The following is an 18,075-nucleotide window of genomic DNA, read 5'->3' as shown; positions in this document are numbered from 1 at the left end:
TAGTCAATCAACATATTCGACACTAATTAATTTCTTGATAAACTGCTGTAAAGTACTTAAAGTTTTCGTCGTAATTATAATTAACTATGTTTAAGTGCTTATAAACGCCAAACACCTGACGTTTAACAGATAAGATTATTGTTATCTTTGTCAGACGCCCTCACGAACTGCAAGCGATTATCTACGTGGAAACAGTAGTTAAGGCACAAGGAAAAAATTATTAGTCCCACTTATATTATACGCTTTAGCCAGACGAAGAATGCAAGTGTATTTGAGATAAAGTTTGAATAGTTAATATTCGACTATTAACAGTGAAGAAATTATTATCAGTTTATTGACATTGATAAAGTTATTTATGTATCGCAATAACCTTGCTGATCATTTTATTGAATTAAAAATGATTTTCTTGATGGTGATATGTAAAATTCGCTTATCTAAATCTAAATAGAAATAGAATTGATTTAATATCATTATTGTCAGAAAGAAATTAACTTTGATTTCCTTAATTGCAATAATTCAAAGCAAATTTGCCATGCTAACTAACTTTGCTTTAATAAATGCTTACTTCTGCGAAAATTTAGCAATGAAATTAATACCTTTTTTCGCTAAATCATACTTAAAATACCAGTTGAAAATGACTGCATTGTTTCTATGTACTTTTCAATGCCCAATAATCGCTTTAAAGTGATAAGCTAGTTAAACCCTAGAATGCTATCAGCATACTCTAGATGTATTGAGTGCATTGTGCATATATGTATACAAATGTATATGGGTTAGTGAAACGAAGCTATATAGCTTTTGATAACCATGCAATATTGATAATTATGTATACGACCAGTTGGGCGTTCCGAATGATTGAGAAGAAAAAACAAAGCAAAACAAAGCAAAAGGGAAAAATCGCTTGGCGATTAAGCAACGATTATCGCATTGGAAAAGAATAAAATCCGCAGCGATTAAGGCATAATGGGTTAGTTACAGTCTAGAACAGTCAACGGAACGGTCGCAAAATGTGCTGCGATTGCTGTGGAGTGACCCAGCAGAAGGTCTGGGTCTTTGGCATTGGTACGATTTTCGCAATATCCGGACTTTTGTTCGTCATCTGGTGGCCCGGTTTCATAGACAACATGATAATGGAGGTGTGTAATTTAAATGTTATATACTTTTGATTATGAAATACTGTGATTATTACTGATGCAGAGTTTGCCGTTGACGCCCACTTCGAAAACCTATGACAAATGGATTGAGCTGCCAATACCCGTGTATATGCGAATGTATCTCTGGAACTGGACAAATGCCGAAGATGTCAAACTGAATGGTGCTAAACCCAATTTCAAGCAGTGTGGACCCTATGTTTACAGAGAGGCACGTACGAAAATGGATCTGGAGTTTAATGAGAATAAAACTGTGACTTTTAAGCAACGTCGCATTTGGTACTGGGAGGAAGAACTCTCGGGTGGCAAGCAAGACGATATGCTTACGCTGCCACATCTGCCCTCGATTGTAAGTAATTGAATATTTTTTATGCCCACTTTAGGTTAATAGGGTATTATAATTTTGTGCCTCAATCATCGAGACGAAATAGTTATGTTCATCTGTCTGTCTGGCTGTATGTCAGTCCGTATAAAACACTGGATCCGAGAGGCTATAAAATATAGAAATATTTTTTTAAAATCATTTATATTTTCTACCTCGGTATATTTTAGTAATCCGCACTGTTTGCTTTTTATTTTATTTTATAATATAAATTCTTTTAGGCTGCCTCAATTAGTATGCGCAACAGTCCCAAGTTGATCAAGATGTTTTTCAACACAGCTCTGAACGAAAATGGCGGTGCACTCTATGTTACACACACGGCCAATGAATGGCTTTTCGAGGGCTTCTACGATGAGTTTCTGCACTATGCCATGTCCCTGAATAATCCGCTTGCACCGCCCATTGAAACGGACCAATTCGCTTGGTTTCTCAATCGCAATGAATCGAAGGAATTTGAAGGTGTATTTACCATACATTCGGGGGTGGGAGATCTTAAGGAAATGGGTGAAATTAAGTTCTGGAATGGTAAAAATCATACGGGCTTTTATGATGGCGAATGTGGCCGCCTTAATGGCAGCACCTCGGATCTGTTTGTACCGAATGAGCCGAAGGAGAAGCCGTTGACCATTTATATCACCGACACCTGTCGCATTATCAATTTGGAATTTTCGGGCCAAAGCTATGAGATTGAGGGCATACAGGGCTGGAAATATGAGATTACACCGCATACCTTTGACAATGGGCAGCGCAACGGGGACATGAAGTGTTATTGCTCTGCGGAGAAACAGGCGGCCAACAATTGCCCCGCCTCGGGTGCCACAGATCTCGGTCCTTGTGCCGATGATGTGCCAATGTTTTTGTCGGCGGACCATTTCATGTATGCTGATGAGAGTTATGCCAACACAATCACTGGCACCGAGCCCAACTATGAACGTGACAATTTCTTCATCATCATGGAACGGAAATTGGGCGTGCCGCTGCAAGTGAATGCTGCCGTTATGATCTCATTGTTCATTGAGGAGGACACGGACATTGAGTGAGTTAATGTCACACTTAAAAGCAAACAAACTCAGTCATAAGCAATTTTCATCTCTTGATACTTGCAGCATTCTGAAAGGACTGCCCAGTTTTTATGCTCCGCTTTTCTCGTCCACAAGTCAAGCTGTCATCAACAAGGAGCTGGCCTCCGAGTTGAAGGTCCGTTTGACTACTGCTACTTCTATGTTTGCAGTCTATTTATTAGATTTATACACCTTCTTTTTATAGCTTGCACTGAATCTGCCTGCAATTGGACGTTGGACTGGAGTGGGATTCCTTTGCGTCGGCTGCATCCTCCTCATTGTGGGCATTGTGCTAACAATCAAGCGCAAATGGCGTGGCCAGGCGGCAGCTGATAGAGCGGCGCTTATCAACAAGGACTTGGGTTCGACAAGCAACACTCCAGATTAATGCTATCAGTAAGATAGTTGGTATTCATATTAGAGACTATTCTAGTACAATACTTTTCATATTGTGATTATTATGTTTTTTTTTTTCGTTGATTTAAAATAAATATAACTAAATTTAGTATTCTAAAGCGGCATTTTCTATTTAACTGTAAAGTGATTGTCTCATATTTAAATATTTTCTTTTTTAGCTAACAATTTAGAGTGTAGCCAGACTTGCAGTAGGGAAACACAATTGTGAATCTGTGATCTATTTTATTATTATTTTTGATAGATTGATATATATGTATAGAAGTAGATTAATCTAGAGCAAGAGGAAGCAATGATATCCACAATATTATATTCATGTGTATTACGTATATAAATAGTAATGTAGATAGTTAAATAGTAAGCTAGTTAAAAGCTAAAAATTATTTAGTTGTGTGGATCTCTCTCTATGTTTATACCCGCTACCCATAGGGTAGAAGGGTATTATAACTTTGTGCCGGCAGGAAATGTATGTAACAGGTAGAAGGAGACATCTCCGACCCTATAAAGTATATATATTCTTGATCAGCGTCAACAGCCGAGACGATATAGCCATGTCCGTCTGTCCGTCTGTGTGTCTGTCCGTCTGTCCGTCTGTCCGTATGAACACCTAGATCTCAGAGACTATAAGAGATAGAGCTTTAATTTTTTTTTTCGACAGCATTTGTTATGTTTGCACGCAGATCAAGTTTGTTTCAAATTTTTGCCACGCCCACTTCCGCCCCCGCAAATCAAAAAAAATCGAATAACAAGCGTAAGTTTCTAGAGTTGCGAATTTTGGTATATACAATAAATACTACAGTAGTTATGATTCCTGAAAATTTGGTTACGATCAGATAAAAATTGTGGAAGTTATTAAAGAAATACTTTTGTATGGGCAAAAGCGCCTACTTACTAGGGGTCTGAGTTGCTTTGGCCGACAATCTGACACATTGTGCCGTCTATGGTATATTTTGAATGGTGTACTATATCGATATACCAAATATACCATTTGGTATATTTTTAGTATTTTTGCAGTATGGTATATTTTGAGAAAATACCGCAAAATATATTTCTTTTATTCAAAATGGGTAGCGGGTATCTCACAGTCGAGCACACTCGACTGTAGCTTTCTTACTTGTTTCTTGTTGTCATTGTATATATTGTTTAATTTATAATTAGTTGAAGCTGCCCTATTGTTGATAGCAGCATACTAATTTAATCATGAAGAATTTCACTTAACACAAAAGAAGAGAAATCATATGCACAACAGAAAGACATATTTCCTGTTAGCTCCTAAATGTATGCAACACTGAATTGCACCTTCACAAGACCTTGAAATTTGTTTATATTTATGTGCTATAAATAGTTCCACTTTAACCATTTTAATACGGCTACTTTATCACACACTTTTACTACCCTACTTATTAGCTTAAACTTTGAAGTACCTACGATCATGGGGGGTATTTGCCTTTGTATAGAGTTTGATATATACATAGAAATATACAGAGATACATAATACGAATTTTTACAATTTTTGATTCGAGAAATTGATTTTTGATCACAAGTCAAATGTGTTATAAGCCAAGGGTTTAAAAACGTTTTCTATTTTTTATTTAGGTGCTTTATTAATCATAATCTCTTTGTTTACAAAATGCACGGTCTTATCCGTCTCAAGGTTATTGCAGATAATGTGCAGCCACATACATAAAATTAACGAGATTAAGAATAATAATGGGTGATTTTCCAAACTGCGCATTGACCCCTTATTTTAACCGATACCAAGTAAATGGGAAATCACATCAGTGTGCTATTTAATAGATTCTTAACATGAAACTAAAGTTCTGACCAATATTTCAACTATTAATAAAACTACCGCAACTAATCTAATCAATCAACAACTATAATTGCTTATTATTTTTGTTTTTGATAGCATTTGCATTTGTCTATCAACGTAAAAGCGATTAACCCATTGTCAATCGAAATAAAAGTGCTAGAATTATAATCTTATCATATGTGTTCGCAATGTTTAAAGATCTCAATCTCTGTATAAAATAAGGCCTACGGCTCAGTTGAGTCAACAGTCGCCATTGTGCTGGCAAAATGTGTTGTAATTGCTGCAGTGTGCGCCAACAAAAAAATCTGGGTCTTTGGCCTAGCCGGTCTATTGTTAACACTCGGCATAGTGCTGCTCTCCGCCTGGCCGACCATCTTTCGGCAATGGATGCAGAGTATTTTGCCACTGGCACCCAATTCTTTTATGTACAAAAAATTGGATAACCACACCAACGCCAATCTACACTAGTTTCTATTTGTTTAACTGGACAAATCCGGAGGATTTGAACAATCCGAATGTGAAACCAAATTTCGAACAAATTGGACCATATACGTTCAGTGATTATAAAGTGAAAGAGGATTTGGTGTGGCAGCGACCAAATGTTACCTATTATGGTACGCGAACATTTCACTTTTTGCCCGAGCTGTCGCAGGGTAAATTAGACGATGTCATCATTACGCCAGCTTTTGCCACGCTGGTGAGTAAGCTAAAAAAAAACAAGTGAGAAAGCTGCAGTCGAGTGAGCTCGAATATGAGATACCCGCTACCCATTTTGAATAAAAGCGAAACAATGCGGTATTATTCCTAAAGTATACCAAATTATAATACCATAAAAATACTGAAAATATACCGAAGGTTATTTTGGGTATATAAGGTTCGAAATATACAGCTACGCATTTGAAATAAAAGAAAATTAATTATGTATTATTTTTAAAATACACCAATTTTTAATACCGAAAATATATAATACTAAACCGAATTATATTTTTGGTATACCGCTTCCCATTTTGAATAAAAGCAAAACAGTACGGTACTATTCTTAAAATTCTCCAAATTAGTATACCGAAAAAATACCTAATTATACCAAAACCTATTTTCGGAACATCGAGTACAAAATGTACCAGAATGTTAGCCAAAGCAACTAAGACCCTACTGCAATAGGCATATTTCACCAAATGAAAGTATTTCTTAAAAAACTTCGACAAGTCGCGACTCTTTCTTCAAAAACTAAACTGATCACGTGTTTATATTCTTTATGGGATCGGAGCTGACTCATTCTTTCTTTAAAATACATTTCCTATGGGTAGCGGGTATAAAGAAAAGTAAAATCAAAAAATCACAAAATAAACTGCTATCTTTTTGCAGACCGCCGCTCGTTATGTGCGCCAATATCGTCGACCGTTTCGTAAGATTATTAATTTTATGCTAAATCGCGAGGGAGGCAGCACTTATATGAAGCACACGGCCGGCGAATGGATGTTCGATGGCTTCTACGATACGCTGTTTGAGTTTGCGCACAAATTGCATTCACCTTTGATACCGCTGCCGAGCGATCACTTTGGCTGGTTCTATCAGCGCAACAACTCGAAGACCGCTGAGGGTAATTTCACAATACACACAGGACACGGAGATCTGCATCAGATGGGCGAGCTGCAGATGTGGAATGGCAGCGCACACACTGGTTACTACAGCGGCGAGTGTGGCAGAGTCAATGGCAGCACGGGCGAGTTGTGGGCACAACAGCGGCGATATGATGAAACGATTTCCATATTTCTGTCCGATGCATCACGTTTTATCAATATGTTCACCGTGTCGAATGTGACGATGCATGGCATCGATGCCTGGCGGTATGAGACGACCGAGCTAAGCTTTGACAACGGTCAACTGAGTCCAGATACCAAATGTTTTTGTGTCGCCAATCGTCCGTGTCCTCAGAATGGTGTACTCGATTTTTCGCCAGCTGCCTATCATGGTCCCATTTACATGTCACATCCGCATTTCTACATGACCGACGCATCCTATAGAGAGAATACAACTGGCCTGCGGCCGGATGCCGTCGAGCATGGCATGCATGTGATAATGGAACCAACTCTCGCCGTGCCCATGAGTCTCAAAGGACAAGTTATGCTCAGTGTGCTGGTTAGTCGAGACGAGGAAATCGAGTGAGTTGTCAATACTTGGCTTTGCTGGCATTTCTTGTTAACTTTTCCATCTCTTTTCATAGCTTACTTAAGCATGTTGCTTTCGATCATTATGCTCCACTTTTTGTAATACAAATCAAAGCCGAGTTGGATGATAGTTTGCTCAGTTTGCTAAAGGTCAGTTACAGACAATTCTATCAAGTGCAAGTTTAATTTTATTACTTGTTTACAGCTCGCATTGAATGCGGCGCGAATTGGGCAATTTGTTGGTCTTGGTTTGCTTTTAATTGCCCTCGCAATGCTAATTGTGGGCGTGATCGTGACCAAGAAACATAAATGGCATAATGAATGGCAAATGACAACAAGCGATAAAGTGAGTGTATTGCCAGAAGTGAGAGAGAATAGTAATACCCCCAGCAATCAATGATTGGACGTCAAGTGTTGTGCCATTGATAACGTAAATGTTATTGTTATATTTTTGGATGTTTAGTTTATCTGAAGTGCGCGGCCATAAAGTAGCAAATTCCTTTGACACCGTGACGCAAAGTACAGAAATTTGTTGTTGTGTGGTTTTGGCGTGCTGCTGCTATTTGCTGTTGGCTGGATTATCCAATTTGGGCTGCAGGTGTTGCGGTTTGCCCGCAGCTGCGCTCTCGTCTAGAATTACACAAAATTATGGCCTCTCAGATATGCTAAATTTATTAATATGTTAATAATTGTTATTGTTCCTTTTTTGCTCTTTTGTTGTGCCTGTTTGTGTGTGCAACACAACAACAACATCAACAACAACAAAAACCTTGAGCACGTAAGCTGCATACTTTACGGCGTACGAACTCTTTCACCTACACACACACACACACACACTCACCCAGCTAACCAAATTGCTAACTGGAAATTTGAAAAATGCCAACAGAATATTATAAGCGGCTAATTTATATGCGACTGGCACGCAAACTTACGTTTTGCACACACATTGTTGTCGAAGAACCGCAGCAGCAGCAGCAGCAGCAGCAGCAGGACCTTTGCTGTGCCAGCCGGGAAGGACGCGCAGGATGTGGGTGGACGATGGGGACCCACAAAAGTTAAACAATGTATGAAAATATGAAAATTATATGCCAGCAAGTATGTGTTGGCAATAACTTTAATAAATACACATAAGTTATGATTAAGCGTCAACCAAGCAGCTCGCATTTCGCTCTCAATATATTTCAAGCTACTTTTGACAAGGACTTAAGGTCTCACAATAAATATAAGTTTATTGCAACTTGCAAATAGAGAAGTGATTATAAAAAACTATGCAATTTAATAGAGTAAGGATATTTATTATTTATCAACTAAATTAGTTAAAATAGAAAATTAAATGTAAACAATAAAGTATTGAATTAAAGCATTTTATAATTCAATTCGAGCAATTCTGCCTTATTTTTTATTTTTATTATTCTCATTTGCTAGCATCGACAAAAGCAAAATGATGATTTTTCTGGTTGAAAAATGTTTGTATACCCATATTTCTGCGTTTGAATGCATATTTGATAGTCAAATATATTTTAATGTGAAAACAGAGCACATATTGTTGTGGCAAATGCCTTGACAAATACGCATACTATACGGAAAAATGATTTACATTCATTCATTTTGCAGGCTCACATATATTTTTGGTATTTTTAACCGAGAATAATTTACTGGTGACTGTATCCAATTTAAATATGTTTTGTTTTTACTTTTTTTTGCGACCAAGCTTTCATTTTCAGATTAAAATTTATTTATACTTTTTGGGCGAACTATTTAAGACAGCATTTGATTTATGGACCAAACCAATGCCATTTTATTAAATGCCGTGCCATGTACACCACGCATAATAAATAAATGTAATGTAAAGTGCGCTAAGCCGTAGTTTTAAATGAATGCAAATAAAATTATTACCAAAATTGCTGACACATACAAATGTCGAAATAAAAACGGACTGCAAGATTTACGCCTTTATTTTCGATTTACTTTTTGGGTGCCCATTAAATTTGTAGTGTAAGGTACATTAATTGTATTATTATTATTATGAATTACAAAATATTTAATAATTAAATAAACTTGACATTCTCTATTTGTCATTCCAAAGTTTGTGACTATTTTGTAGTCTATATTTTATTTTTATGGTACTTATTATTTGCGTAATTCGTGTACATCTCTTAACTAAATAACTGCCACAAAATGTGCGGTTATGCGAGTAATGTTTAATGAAATATTTTTAAAATGCCACAGCTTCAAAAATAGAATGTAAAGAGATAATCTCAGTGCTGGGTGACTACCTCAAAAGGAACGCAGAAGAACCAGGTGTTGAAATGTCCTCAGAGTTGACGTATTCAAATAAGCACACTGCTTAAGAGAGGCATACAAAATTGCTAACGGCATTTGCAACGCTCTCAACTTACTGGTATTAATGTTAATATTAAGAATTTAAAAATAATGTTTTTTAATATCATGTTCAATTCTATTCTTTAGTTGAAATTGATTTAGACAGAGTAAAAATTGGCCATACAACACTTGCCACGTCCAGTTAATTAAAGTGTATTGAACATTCGGCTCATAAAATCCATTACTGTTTGTTTTTTTCTGTTTTGGGTTCGTGCAACAGATCGAGCCACTGACCGACTTCATTATTTGACTTTAGTCCAACACAAAAAAAAGGCGCAAAAATGTCAGTAAATACAATATGTAGGTGTATATGTATTTGGCTACTAGGAAATAGGTCCGTGATGTAGTCGATGTATGTGTTTGTGTGAGTGAGGCAATTTTCATGTATAAGCCAAATGGCATTGTTGCTGTTAGGACTGTTCGCTGGACGGGTCCATCGTTAGACTGTTGGACTGTCCGTTTATGTCGCGAAAACTTTGGTGTCCTAATCTGCTGCCTGACTTGCATACTAATTTGTTTGCTTTTTGGGCCACTTCTGTCCCGGTTGCCATCTCCACTTCAGCTTCAGCTTCGGCTTCTAACTGGGACTCACTCTTTTTAGATGGTTTTCTTTGCCGCCTTTATGGTCTCTCGCTCTCTCGTTTTGTTGACAACCCATAGATTATGTTGTTGGCTTTGGCTTTTGTGTGTTGTTGCCCCAAAAGCCGAAAGCATGTTTCGCCTGAGTATGTACGACTATGTACTTATGTATCTGTGTATGTTTGTGTGTGTGTGTATAGATGTATGTGTGTGAAAGCTCTCAGTGTCATGTTCGCTCGGCTTATGCATTCAGTTTGGTAACGTCCTTCAGTATCCTGTACTAGAGTGTCCCGTCCTGTCTGTGAACACCATTGGTTGCTTTGTTTGTTTGTTTTGCTTGCCCCTCCGACGTCTATAAAGCCTTGTTTAGCTGCTTAATTTTTCCCTTTGTCATGTTGACAGCCCTTCGACAGTGTCTCCCTTTTATTTTTTTTTTTCTTTTTTTGGGGGTTCTCCGCTTGGGTTGATTTCGTTTCGTTTGCTTCATTTTGCGCACAATTTAATGTTATTTAATTGGCATTTAAGTTTATGAAAATGTTTGTGTTTTGGCTGTGCATCCACAGACTTCAGACACGACCTCTCAAATAATAATAATGTCGAGGTCAGTTTTTATCTAAGGGCTGCGCGTGTATTTCTGCTAACTTGTTTGTCCTTGAAACACAATTGCCAGGAGTTGGTGTTAATGCCTTTCGGTTGTTGAAATTAAAATGAGGTTTGCAAAATAAAAGATAAAATTCTAATTATGTTCATATTTATTTCCATAGTTTTGAAATTACTTAGTTGAATTTAAATATTTACGAACAATTTAAAATAGTCTCAGTAATGATAAACATTTAATATTTTTTTTCTAAATTATTAAAAAATTTATTATAAATATTTAAACACTTTTAAATGATTATTATTATTTACTGGGCATTTGACTTAACTAAAATCAATAAAATGTTCATACTAAAAGTATGCATTAAATTTCGTAACATTGCGATGCAACAATTTTAATTTGACGTCCTAAAAGTATGCTACACTTTCAATCTGATGCTTGTTACTGATCTCCAACTGTTCTCAAACTGTAAAGTGCATGCAATTTATTCAGCACCCTAAAAGTATGCAGCAAACAATATGTAAAATTTTAGTATGAAAAATATTCGCATTGCAGAAACTGTGTCACAAAACCTATATAGGGGGACTGGTGTTGGCCATACAAAAAAAATGCAAACTCATTCTATCACTTCTTGGAGCACTTGGCGCCATCGTAGATGATCTCCCCACCACCACCAACCCCTCCGCTCACCGTCCACATTCCGATGATGGCTTCAGTTACTCACGTCAATCTCGACAAGATCCCTCGCAAAATACCACTTGGAGCAACTGAAAGACCAGGCGAACATAATCGAGTAGCAAGCGGATCAGTGTATTAATGCAGCCAAATATGCCTCGCTGCCATTGGTCAATTTCTTAGGCCGCGTTCTCTTGGATGTGGATCCCAAGAGCGGGAGTATGAGAGCTTGCATCTGATTGGTCAGAATTAATCCACCTGGCGCAAGTGATTTTGACTACAGCCACCTACTAATCACTTCTGTTAGCCTAGTAGAATATGTGGAATTACTATAATTCTGGCCAAGATTTCTGGTAAAATGTCACGTGGAGCAACTAAGAGCACTGTGATCCTCTCAGAGCGAGAGCATCGGGGTGCATTTGTATTTCTGTGTTTTTGCTTGCTGCTAATTTATGTTCGCCTGGTGCTTCACTTCGTGATTTGGCAATTTTTACTTGTACGCGAAGACTAAAATAATGAGCTTTTATTAGCTGTAAAATGTTTTTTTCAAATTTGAATTTAAGGACACATATTCCTATGTTCGTAGAACTAACTTTGTCAATAATCGATCACCGCGATCCAACACTTGTTCAAAATAACTGTAGATCCACAAGGAAAATATGGCAGTATAATAAACTTCAAGAATACTTTGTGTTTGACGGAGGAATCTCAAGAATCTAATTGAGATATAAACTATTTTTTGTATCTAAAATTACTTACCATTACTTACCGATTTCAATGAGCATTTATAAATTTAAAGTTGGCTCATAATTTATTTGTAAATTTTCGATTTAATTACTACAGAAGTGCATTTAAATGTACTATTATTTATTTTCCTCAATTTAATATACAAATTTTCATAGCGTAGACACAATTTTAAAATTTTTCCACAAACTCAATTAAATAAATCGACCTGAAGTTAATTTTCAGTGACATTTTGACCACAATGTTAACCACAATATTCAACAATATTTTACCAGAACTAAATCTTATTTTGTCGTTTTTTAAGCGCTGCTGTTCGCTCCATTCTGAAATTTATGGTGCAATTTTCTATTCGTTGTGCAGTCGCGATGCCTACAAATTTTATTCGCAACCAAATTGCATTGGCCTTTGGTGTCGGACAAGGGCTACAAAGTTGACAGCAGGGCACAGGATGCACAATCTGAAAATAATAAAAAACGGAATAGAAAAAAGTTACTATAAACAACAACAACAACAACGACAGGGACAATGACATTTAAAAATTCAATTCGAAAATGCAACTCGGAGAGCACACAGCACGACTTTTTTATAACACACAAAACAAAAATACTTGATATTTTTTGTTTCAATGAATAAAATTGGAAATTACTGAACTGCTGCATACACATGGGACACACAACAAATTGTCTCTCTATTTTCATTTAGAATTTTTTGATTTTAAAATAATATTTCAGAAAATCCAAACGTTTTTTTTGGTGCACATAATACTTTATGAAAACGATCATAAATATTTTGTAATTATTGCTAAAGGGACGGGAAGGAAGGAAAATATTAATGTAGCAACTTTGTTGCCGTGTCAAAGTGATTATGTATTAATTTATGACTGTTTGTGCGGCAGTTTTTGGTTGGTTTTTAGTTTGTTGAGCGAGCAGAAGCAAATGCAAAAATGCTGTAATTAAAACTGCGTTCAGATAACAATCATTATTCAGCTGCTGGTGCTGCTGGTGCTGGCCATAATGGGAGTTTTCATTTGGTCAGCAGAATATTACGCATACGCCATGTGAACGACGTAGTGCGTTTTAATTGCCGCTGCGTGCTTTTATGAAGTGCACATAAAATGTTCGCATCGAAGTTAGCTTTTGCACACCATCGTAAATTTGCAAAATGCTTTTTTGTGAGTTCCACATTTCGAACACTCAAAGCGAGGCGTGTCAACTTTAGCGACACGCAGAAATTTAATCAGCTATCAGAGTCACTTAAGCGCTGCACTACCAGCCAGCTCTTTGTCAATTTCGATGTCTTGCTGACACGACGCCAAAGGGCCACTTTTTGGGGAATCGAAAGTCCAAAATTGCTGCGCACAAAATTGCAGCATTAACTGAAAAACTAGTGCTGCTGCTGGTGCAAAAACAATTTGCCAAAGGATAGAAACATTAAAGGCTTCCAAGAAGGCAAAATGAATTCAAAGGGATAGTCGCACTCTGTGTCTATGTGTGTGTGAGTGCTATCGAAGGACACTCGCAAGCTGCTGCTGCTGTTGCTACTGACAGTGCTGGCCTTTGCTGACCATTATGCTCAAGAGTTGACTGCATAAATTGCTGCTGCTAGCAAGCTGGCGTTAGGCTTAGCGCCTGAAAGTATGCAGCATATTGGACCTTGTTTGAGCATATGACTATGCATATTTGAATGGCAATTTCCTCGACTTCCCATCACAAGACACGCCTGCCCAGCAGCCACGCTGTCCAGCCGAACCGAGCTGAGCGGAGCCGGGTATCGATGCAAACCCAATTTCATTGTGTTTACTGGCACTTTATAGTGTATCCAGTGTATCAGTATCAGTTTACAGCATCAGAGGGAACTTGTCTTTCCACTGAGTATACGCATAATTGCATTTCGCATTCATTTCCAGGCCATCTGCACATTTGCCTTAGCCTTTATTTACTATACATGCTGAAAAAATTGCAGATGTTAATATACAGCTGTTGCCAAGCATTTAACGATGTTATAACATTCATCCATAACATTTCAATCAATTCAATCGCAAATTTCACTTCCGTATCCGTTTTCCGCAATTTATTGATCAACAACAACAATTGCGACGGCTGTGCAAAAATGCATTTAACAATTTTCACACTTAAACCACAGAATTTTGTTAAATTCACATTAAAAATACATGGCCAGCAAATTGGCAGCTGCAGCTACAGCATCAAAATGTCACTGCGAATTCCATGAATACGCTCTCGCGTCCGCTTAACCAGTCGTGTGGCACGGGAAATACAACTGAATGTAAAAGAGAAAAGGAGGAAGAGGAGTTGAGGGAGGAGGAACAGAAGCACGATGTGGGGTAAAAGTGCCAACAGTGGGCAGGTGAATGGCTCATGTGATAACAGCGTTACACGACATTGCAATTATATATGTAAATATCCACATGCCACTCCGCGTTGCATGTGTGACAACTACATATATGATGTAGTGTGTACTCTCATAGACTGATGCCAAAAAAAACGACGAATATAAATGGGTCAGAGCAAGAAGAAGAACGCGTCGTGTCGCTTTCGACGTGTCTAGTTAAAGATAAGCATTTCTACTGACTGCTTAAGTGGTTGATAATCAGGCGACAACTGACAGTAATTTCCATTAAACAATATTGAATTGTAATTCAAATTTAAACCAAAGTAAAAAAAGATGTTAATTTCTGCGAGTTACTAAAAATAAGTAAGAAAGCTATCATACTTTCTCGACTTTGAGATACTCGCACCTCATTTTGAATAAAATCAATACAATGAGGTATACTTAATAAAATATACCCAATTCATATACCGCAAATACAATTAGCTATATTTGGTATATTGATATAATATACTACATTTAAAATATACCGTGGAATGCAAAATATACCAGATTTGTCAGCCAAAGAATTGCCTGGGGCAAAACGTTTACATATAATACCCTTCTACCCCATGAATATCAGGTGTAATATTATTATATTATTTTCAAACATGTTAAATTACAAATAGATTTTCAAAGGGCGGTATTAATAAAATCATACAAAAGCAAAACTTCTAAAAAAAAATTGTACATAAATACACTTGTCAGAATATTGACAGAGAGTACAAATTAGATCAACACATTTCTAAAAATCTAAAAAGAATAATTTAAACTTTGAACTTTAAACTTGTATATCCAAAAACAACTCCACTATCGACAAGATTTGAAAAGACTTGTTAAACAAAAAAAGATGTAAGAATAACGAATAAACAATATATCTCAAGAATTTGTACTTAAAAAGTTAAACCAAATTTCATGCATCTAAGGCTGAAATTAAAAACTTTAAAAGTGGCCGAAATAACTAAATTTTAGCACAAATATCCACATTCAACATTGTAAAGCCTATTCAAATCAGCCGCCAATTAGTCGACACTGACGCAGTGCATCATTTGATATGTATGTTTATATGGGCATCTACATTGATTGTGCTATTGTCCCACGTTCCTGCCCGCCCACTAAACAATTGATCAGATGATTGTCTATTCAATAATGCAAATACATAGACAACTTTATGCCCTGGGACAACATAGTATACCAGGGATGTTTAATTAGGCAGCTTGTTATGCAACCGTCTATTATAGGCGCAACATTTAATTATGGCAATATCTGTTTTCGATGTTGTTATTACAGCTGTGCTTCTGATTGACGCACTGTGTAGGTGAGTTGAAAGCCCGTCTCCGATGCATTTGTCTGGGCATCGCTCGAAAAGTGAATAACAAACGGAGGCCGGGCGATGAGTCTGCTGCCCGCCGGTTGATTGCCACAATAATACGTGGGCTGCAGTGCCTGATTATTGGCCACATATGAGTTGGCTATCATTAGATAGTCGGCAGCACGTCCCAAGGTTCTCACCGTGCTGTGGCAATCCTCATCGTAGCCAGGACCAAGTGCATCCCCCGTCGATTTTGATAGAGCAAAGTGATCCAAGCTGAGGCTGTAATATAAAAAATAGTTAGATAAGATTATGGATTAATCGATTTATGCTCACCTGATTTCCGTATTTGCGGCACCCGCCACACAGATGGCATACCGCATGTTGGGCATGTAAATGCCACCTGCAAAATTGAAGCTAGCAATGCCGCCCGATGTGCTGCGATAATACTGATCACAGCCAAGCGGTGCTAGCAACTCCAAATCGGCTGCTGATGGAGCCGTCAGAGTCTGAATGAGTTGGGCTGCGGGGCCATTACCCGAATTGCCACCAAAAATGGTGCGTGGCAACAGATTACTGAAGAAAGGCAGCATTGTGCGCACTGTGGGCACGTTCGTCGATGGTTGCTGTTGCTGCTGCTTGGCCATGGGCAACGTGTTGGCCGGACACTCGAGTTGAGTTAGCGTCAACTGCCACGTTGTCGATGGCGAATGGCTGGCGAGGCTGAAGTGCAACTTAAGTGCCTGACCCCGTGGCAGTTGCACGTACAAATGCTGTCCGTTGTTGCGGCCACAGAGCTGAAAGCGCTGCACTTGCAGAAAATCGGCACACTCGAGCACTTGGCTGCTCGCATTAAGGCGCGGCTGTGGCAACTCCAGACGCTCAATATCGATGCGCACTTGACAGACCTGTGAACTCCATGCGGCCACCTCGTATTGGCAGCTATCTAGCGTGCTTAGTTCCCTCGCCGCTGGACTGCGAAGCACAATGCGCTTTTGCCTTATGCTTGTTCTCGCATTGCATTGCAGTTGACAATCGATGGCAGCCAGCCAGCACAGTTGCAACATCAGCAGCAGCTTCATATTATATTTTTGTTATTTGCCAGTTTGTAAGTTCACGTTGATTTAATTTCAAAATATTACCGTACAGCGCCTTTTATCGACTTCGATAACAGCAAATATCTCGCATTGATAACTGCCATTGACATTCTCGTAGTTAACAGATAACAACACAGATGTGTGATAATAAATTGTCTCAGCATCTGGCAACACAATTCGAATACGAGCATTCAAGTATTCGTTCATGTATTCACACCCTTTCTACTCGCATTCGGTCTTGTTCATTCCTTCGGCTTGTCAATGGCAACAAGTTGTCAACTTGCGAAATATGCTGCGACGACAACAGATGAGTCAGCGATGTCTCACATGCTTTGTAACAACAACAATAGTGTCTGGCTAAAGCACAAGAGGTCATGAGTCAGTGACAGGAAAGAACCAACAACCAACTTCATTTCAAGTTAAAATAAATTGATTTCCATTTAATTTAGCTTTTATTTAATACCACACACTTTTCACTAATTTGTATGTATTCAAGATTAACTAGGCCCTAAGGGCTTTTCCCACTTTCCAGGTAAATAAAACCGCTTAAATTCATATTGCATTATTATCATTCATCATTACATATTTCAGTTCAGAAACCACAAATCACTATCAATTATTTAAATTAATTTCTTCCCTGCTTTTGGAATGTGACATTAAAGGTTTAAGAAACTAATATATATTATCTTATATTACCAATCTATTTTTCAAATTGTACTCTCTTCCTTTTGACTCTAGTTTGAATTATCATTGACATAAATAAACATGATATAATCTGTTTATATTTCAAGAAACTTTACAATAAAAATAATAAAAGTTAGACAAAATACTATAATTATTTAAAAATTTTTGCCTATACAAAAAATAATTAAAAATAAAATGTTTTACGATTATCTTGAATTAAAAATTTAAAGCACTCTCTGGAGCCAATTAAAGTTTTCAAGAAATAGTTCTACAGTAATTTGTGGCATTTTTCCCAATAAATAACCAAGCAAGATTCTTTAGATAATTTTCGAAGTTTTCCCCCTATATCTTAAATACCAAAACTATAAATTCCAAAATCGAATAAATACCACTTTATTTGGTCATGCTTTAAATAAAAATTCATTGGCCAAACGTTTTATCAATAAATGCCATAAGCAAGTTTTACGCACATTTTATGACACACACAGACACGCTAACTTACACACACACAAACTCGGGAGCAAACCAATAACTGCTGATGTGAGGCGTTTATGGCAATCTTACACCTTTTATGGCTGCACACCGCACAGCACCACACCGCACATCACACCGCTTCACTTCGCATCGCAT

At 37.5% G+C, this 18,075-nt stretch overlaps 2 protein-coding genes across 3 annotated transcripts; one reads left to right on the top strand and one right to left on the bottom strand.

Annotated features, from left to right (window-relative positions):
• Positions 1 to 958: 958 nt before the first annotated feature.
• Positions 959 to 8,242, top strand: LOC133847965 (uncharacterized). The gene is given in 11 exon segments (XM_062283318.1): positions 959 to 1,136; positions 1,198 to 1,500; positions 1,755 to 2,569; positions 2,640 to 2,730; positions 2,800 to 2,981; positions 5,069 to 5,120; positions 5,122 to 5,256; positions 5,258 to 5,518; positions 6,187 to 6,983; positions 7,046 to 7,139; positions 7,195 to 8,242. Coding segments are annotated over 11 exon segments (3,054 nt in total). The 5' UTR covers positions 959 to 1,007; the 3' UTR covers positions 7,390 to 8,242.
• A 3,845-nt stretch (positions 8,243 to 12,087) lies between these two features.
• LOC133834985 (uncharacterized) lies at positions 12,088 to 17,153 on the bottom strand. 2 transcript variants are annotated; one of them, XM_062264812.1, is made up of 3 exons: positions 16,001 to 17,152; positions 15,865 to 15,946; positions 12,088 to 12,424 (listed from the first exon to the last, which is right to left on the bottom strand). In XM_062264812.1, the coding sequence occupies exons 1-3, from the start codon at positions 16,744 to 16,746 to the stop codon at positions 12,245 to 12,247; spliced, it is 1,008 nt and encodes a 335-aa protein (XP_062120796.1). In that variant the 5' UTR covers positions 16,747 to 17,152; the 3' UTR covers positions 12,088 to 12,244. The 2 variants fall into 2 exon arrangements, with proteins under 2 accessions (XP_062120796.1, XP_062120795.1); XM_062264811.1 differs by lacking the exon at positions 12,088 to 12,424 and having other exon boundaries at positions 15,485 to 15,946; positions 16,001 to 17,153.
• Between the last annotated feature and the right edge of the window lie 922 nt (positions 17,154 to 18,075).

The sequence above is a fragment of the Drosophila sulfurigaster genome, chromosome 2L (assembly GCF_023558435.1).
Source record: "Drosophila sulfurigaster albostrigata strain 15112-1811.04 chromosome 2L, ASM2355843v2, whole genome shotgun sequence".
NCBI lineage: Eukaryota > Metazoa > Arthropoda > Insecta > Diptera > Drosophilidae > Drosophila > Drosophila sulfurigaster.
Note: the sequence above shows the minus strand (reverse complement) of the source record. Positions and strands in the feature narration are given on the sequence as shown.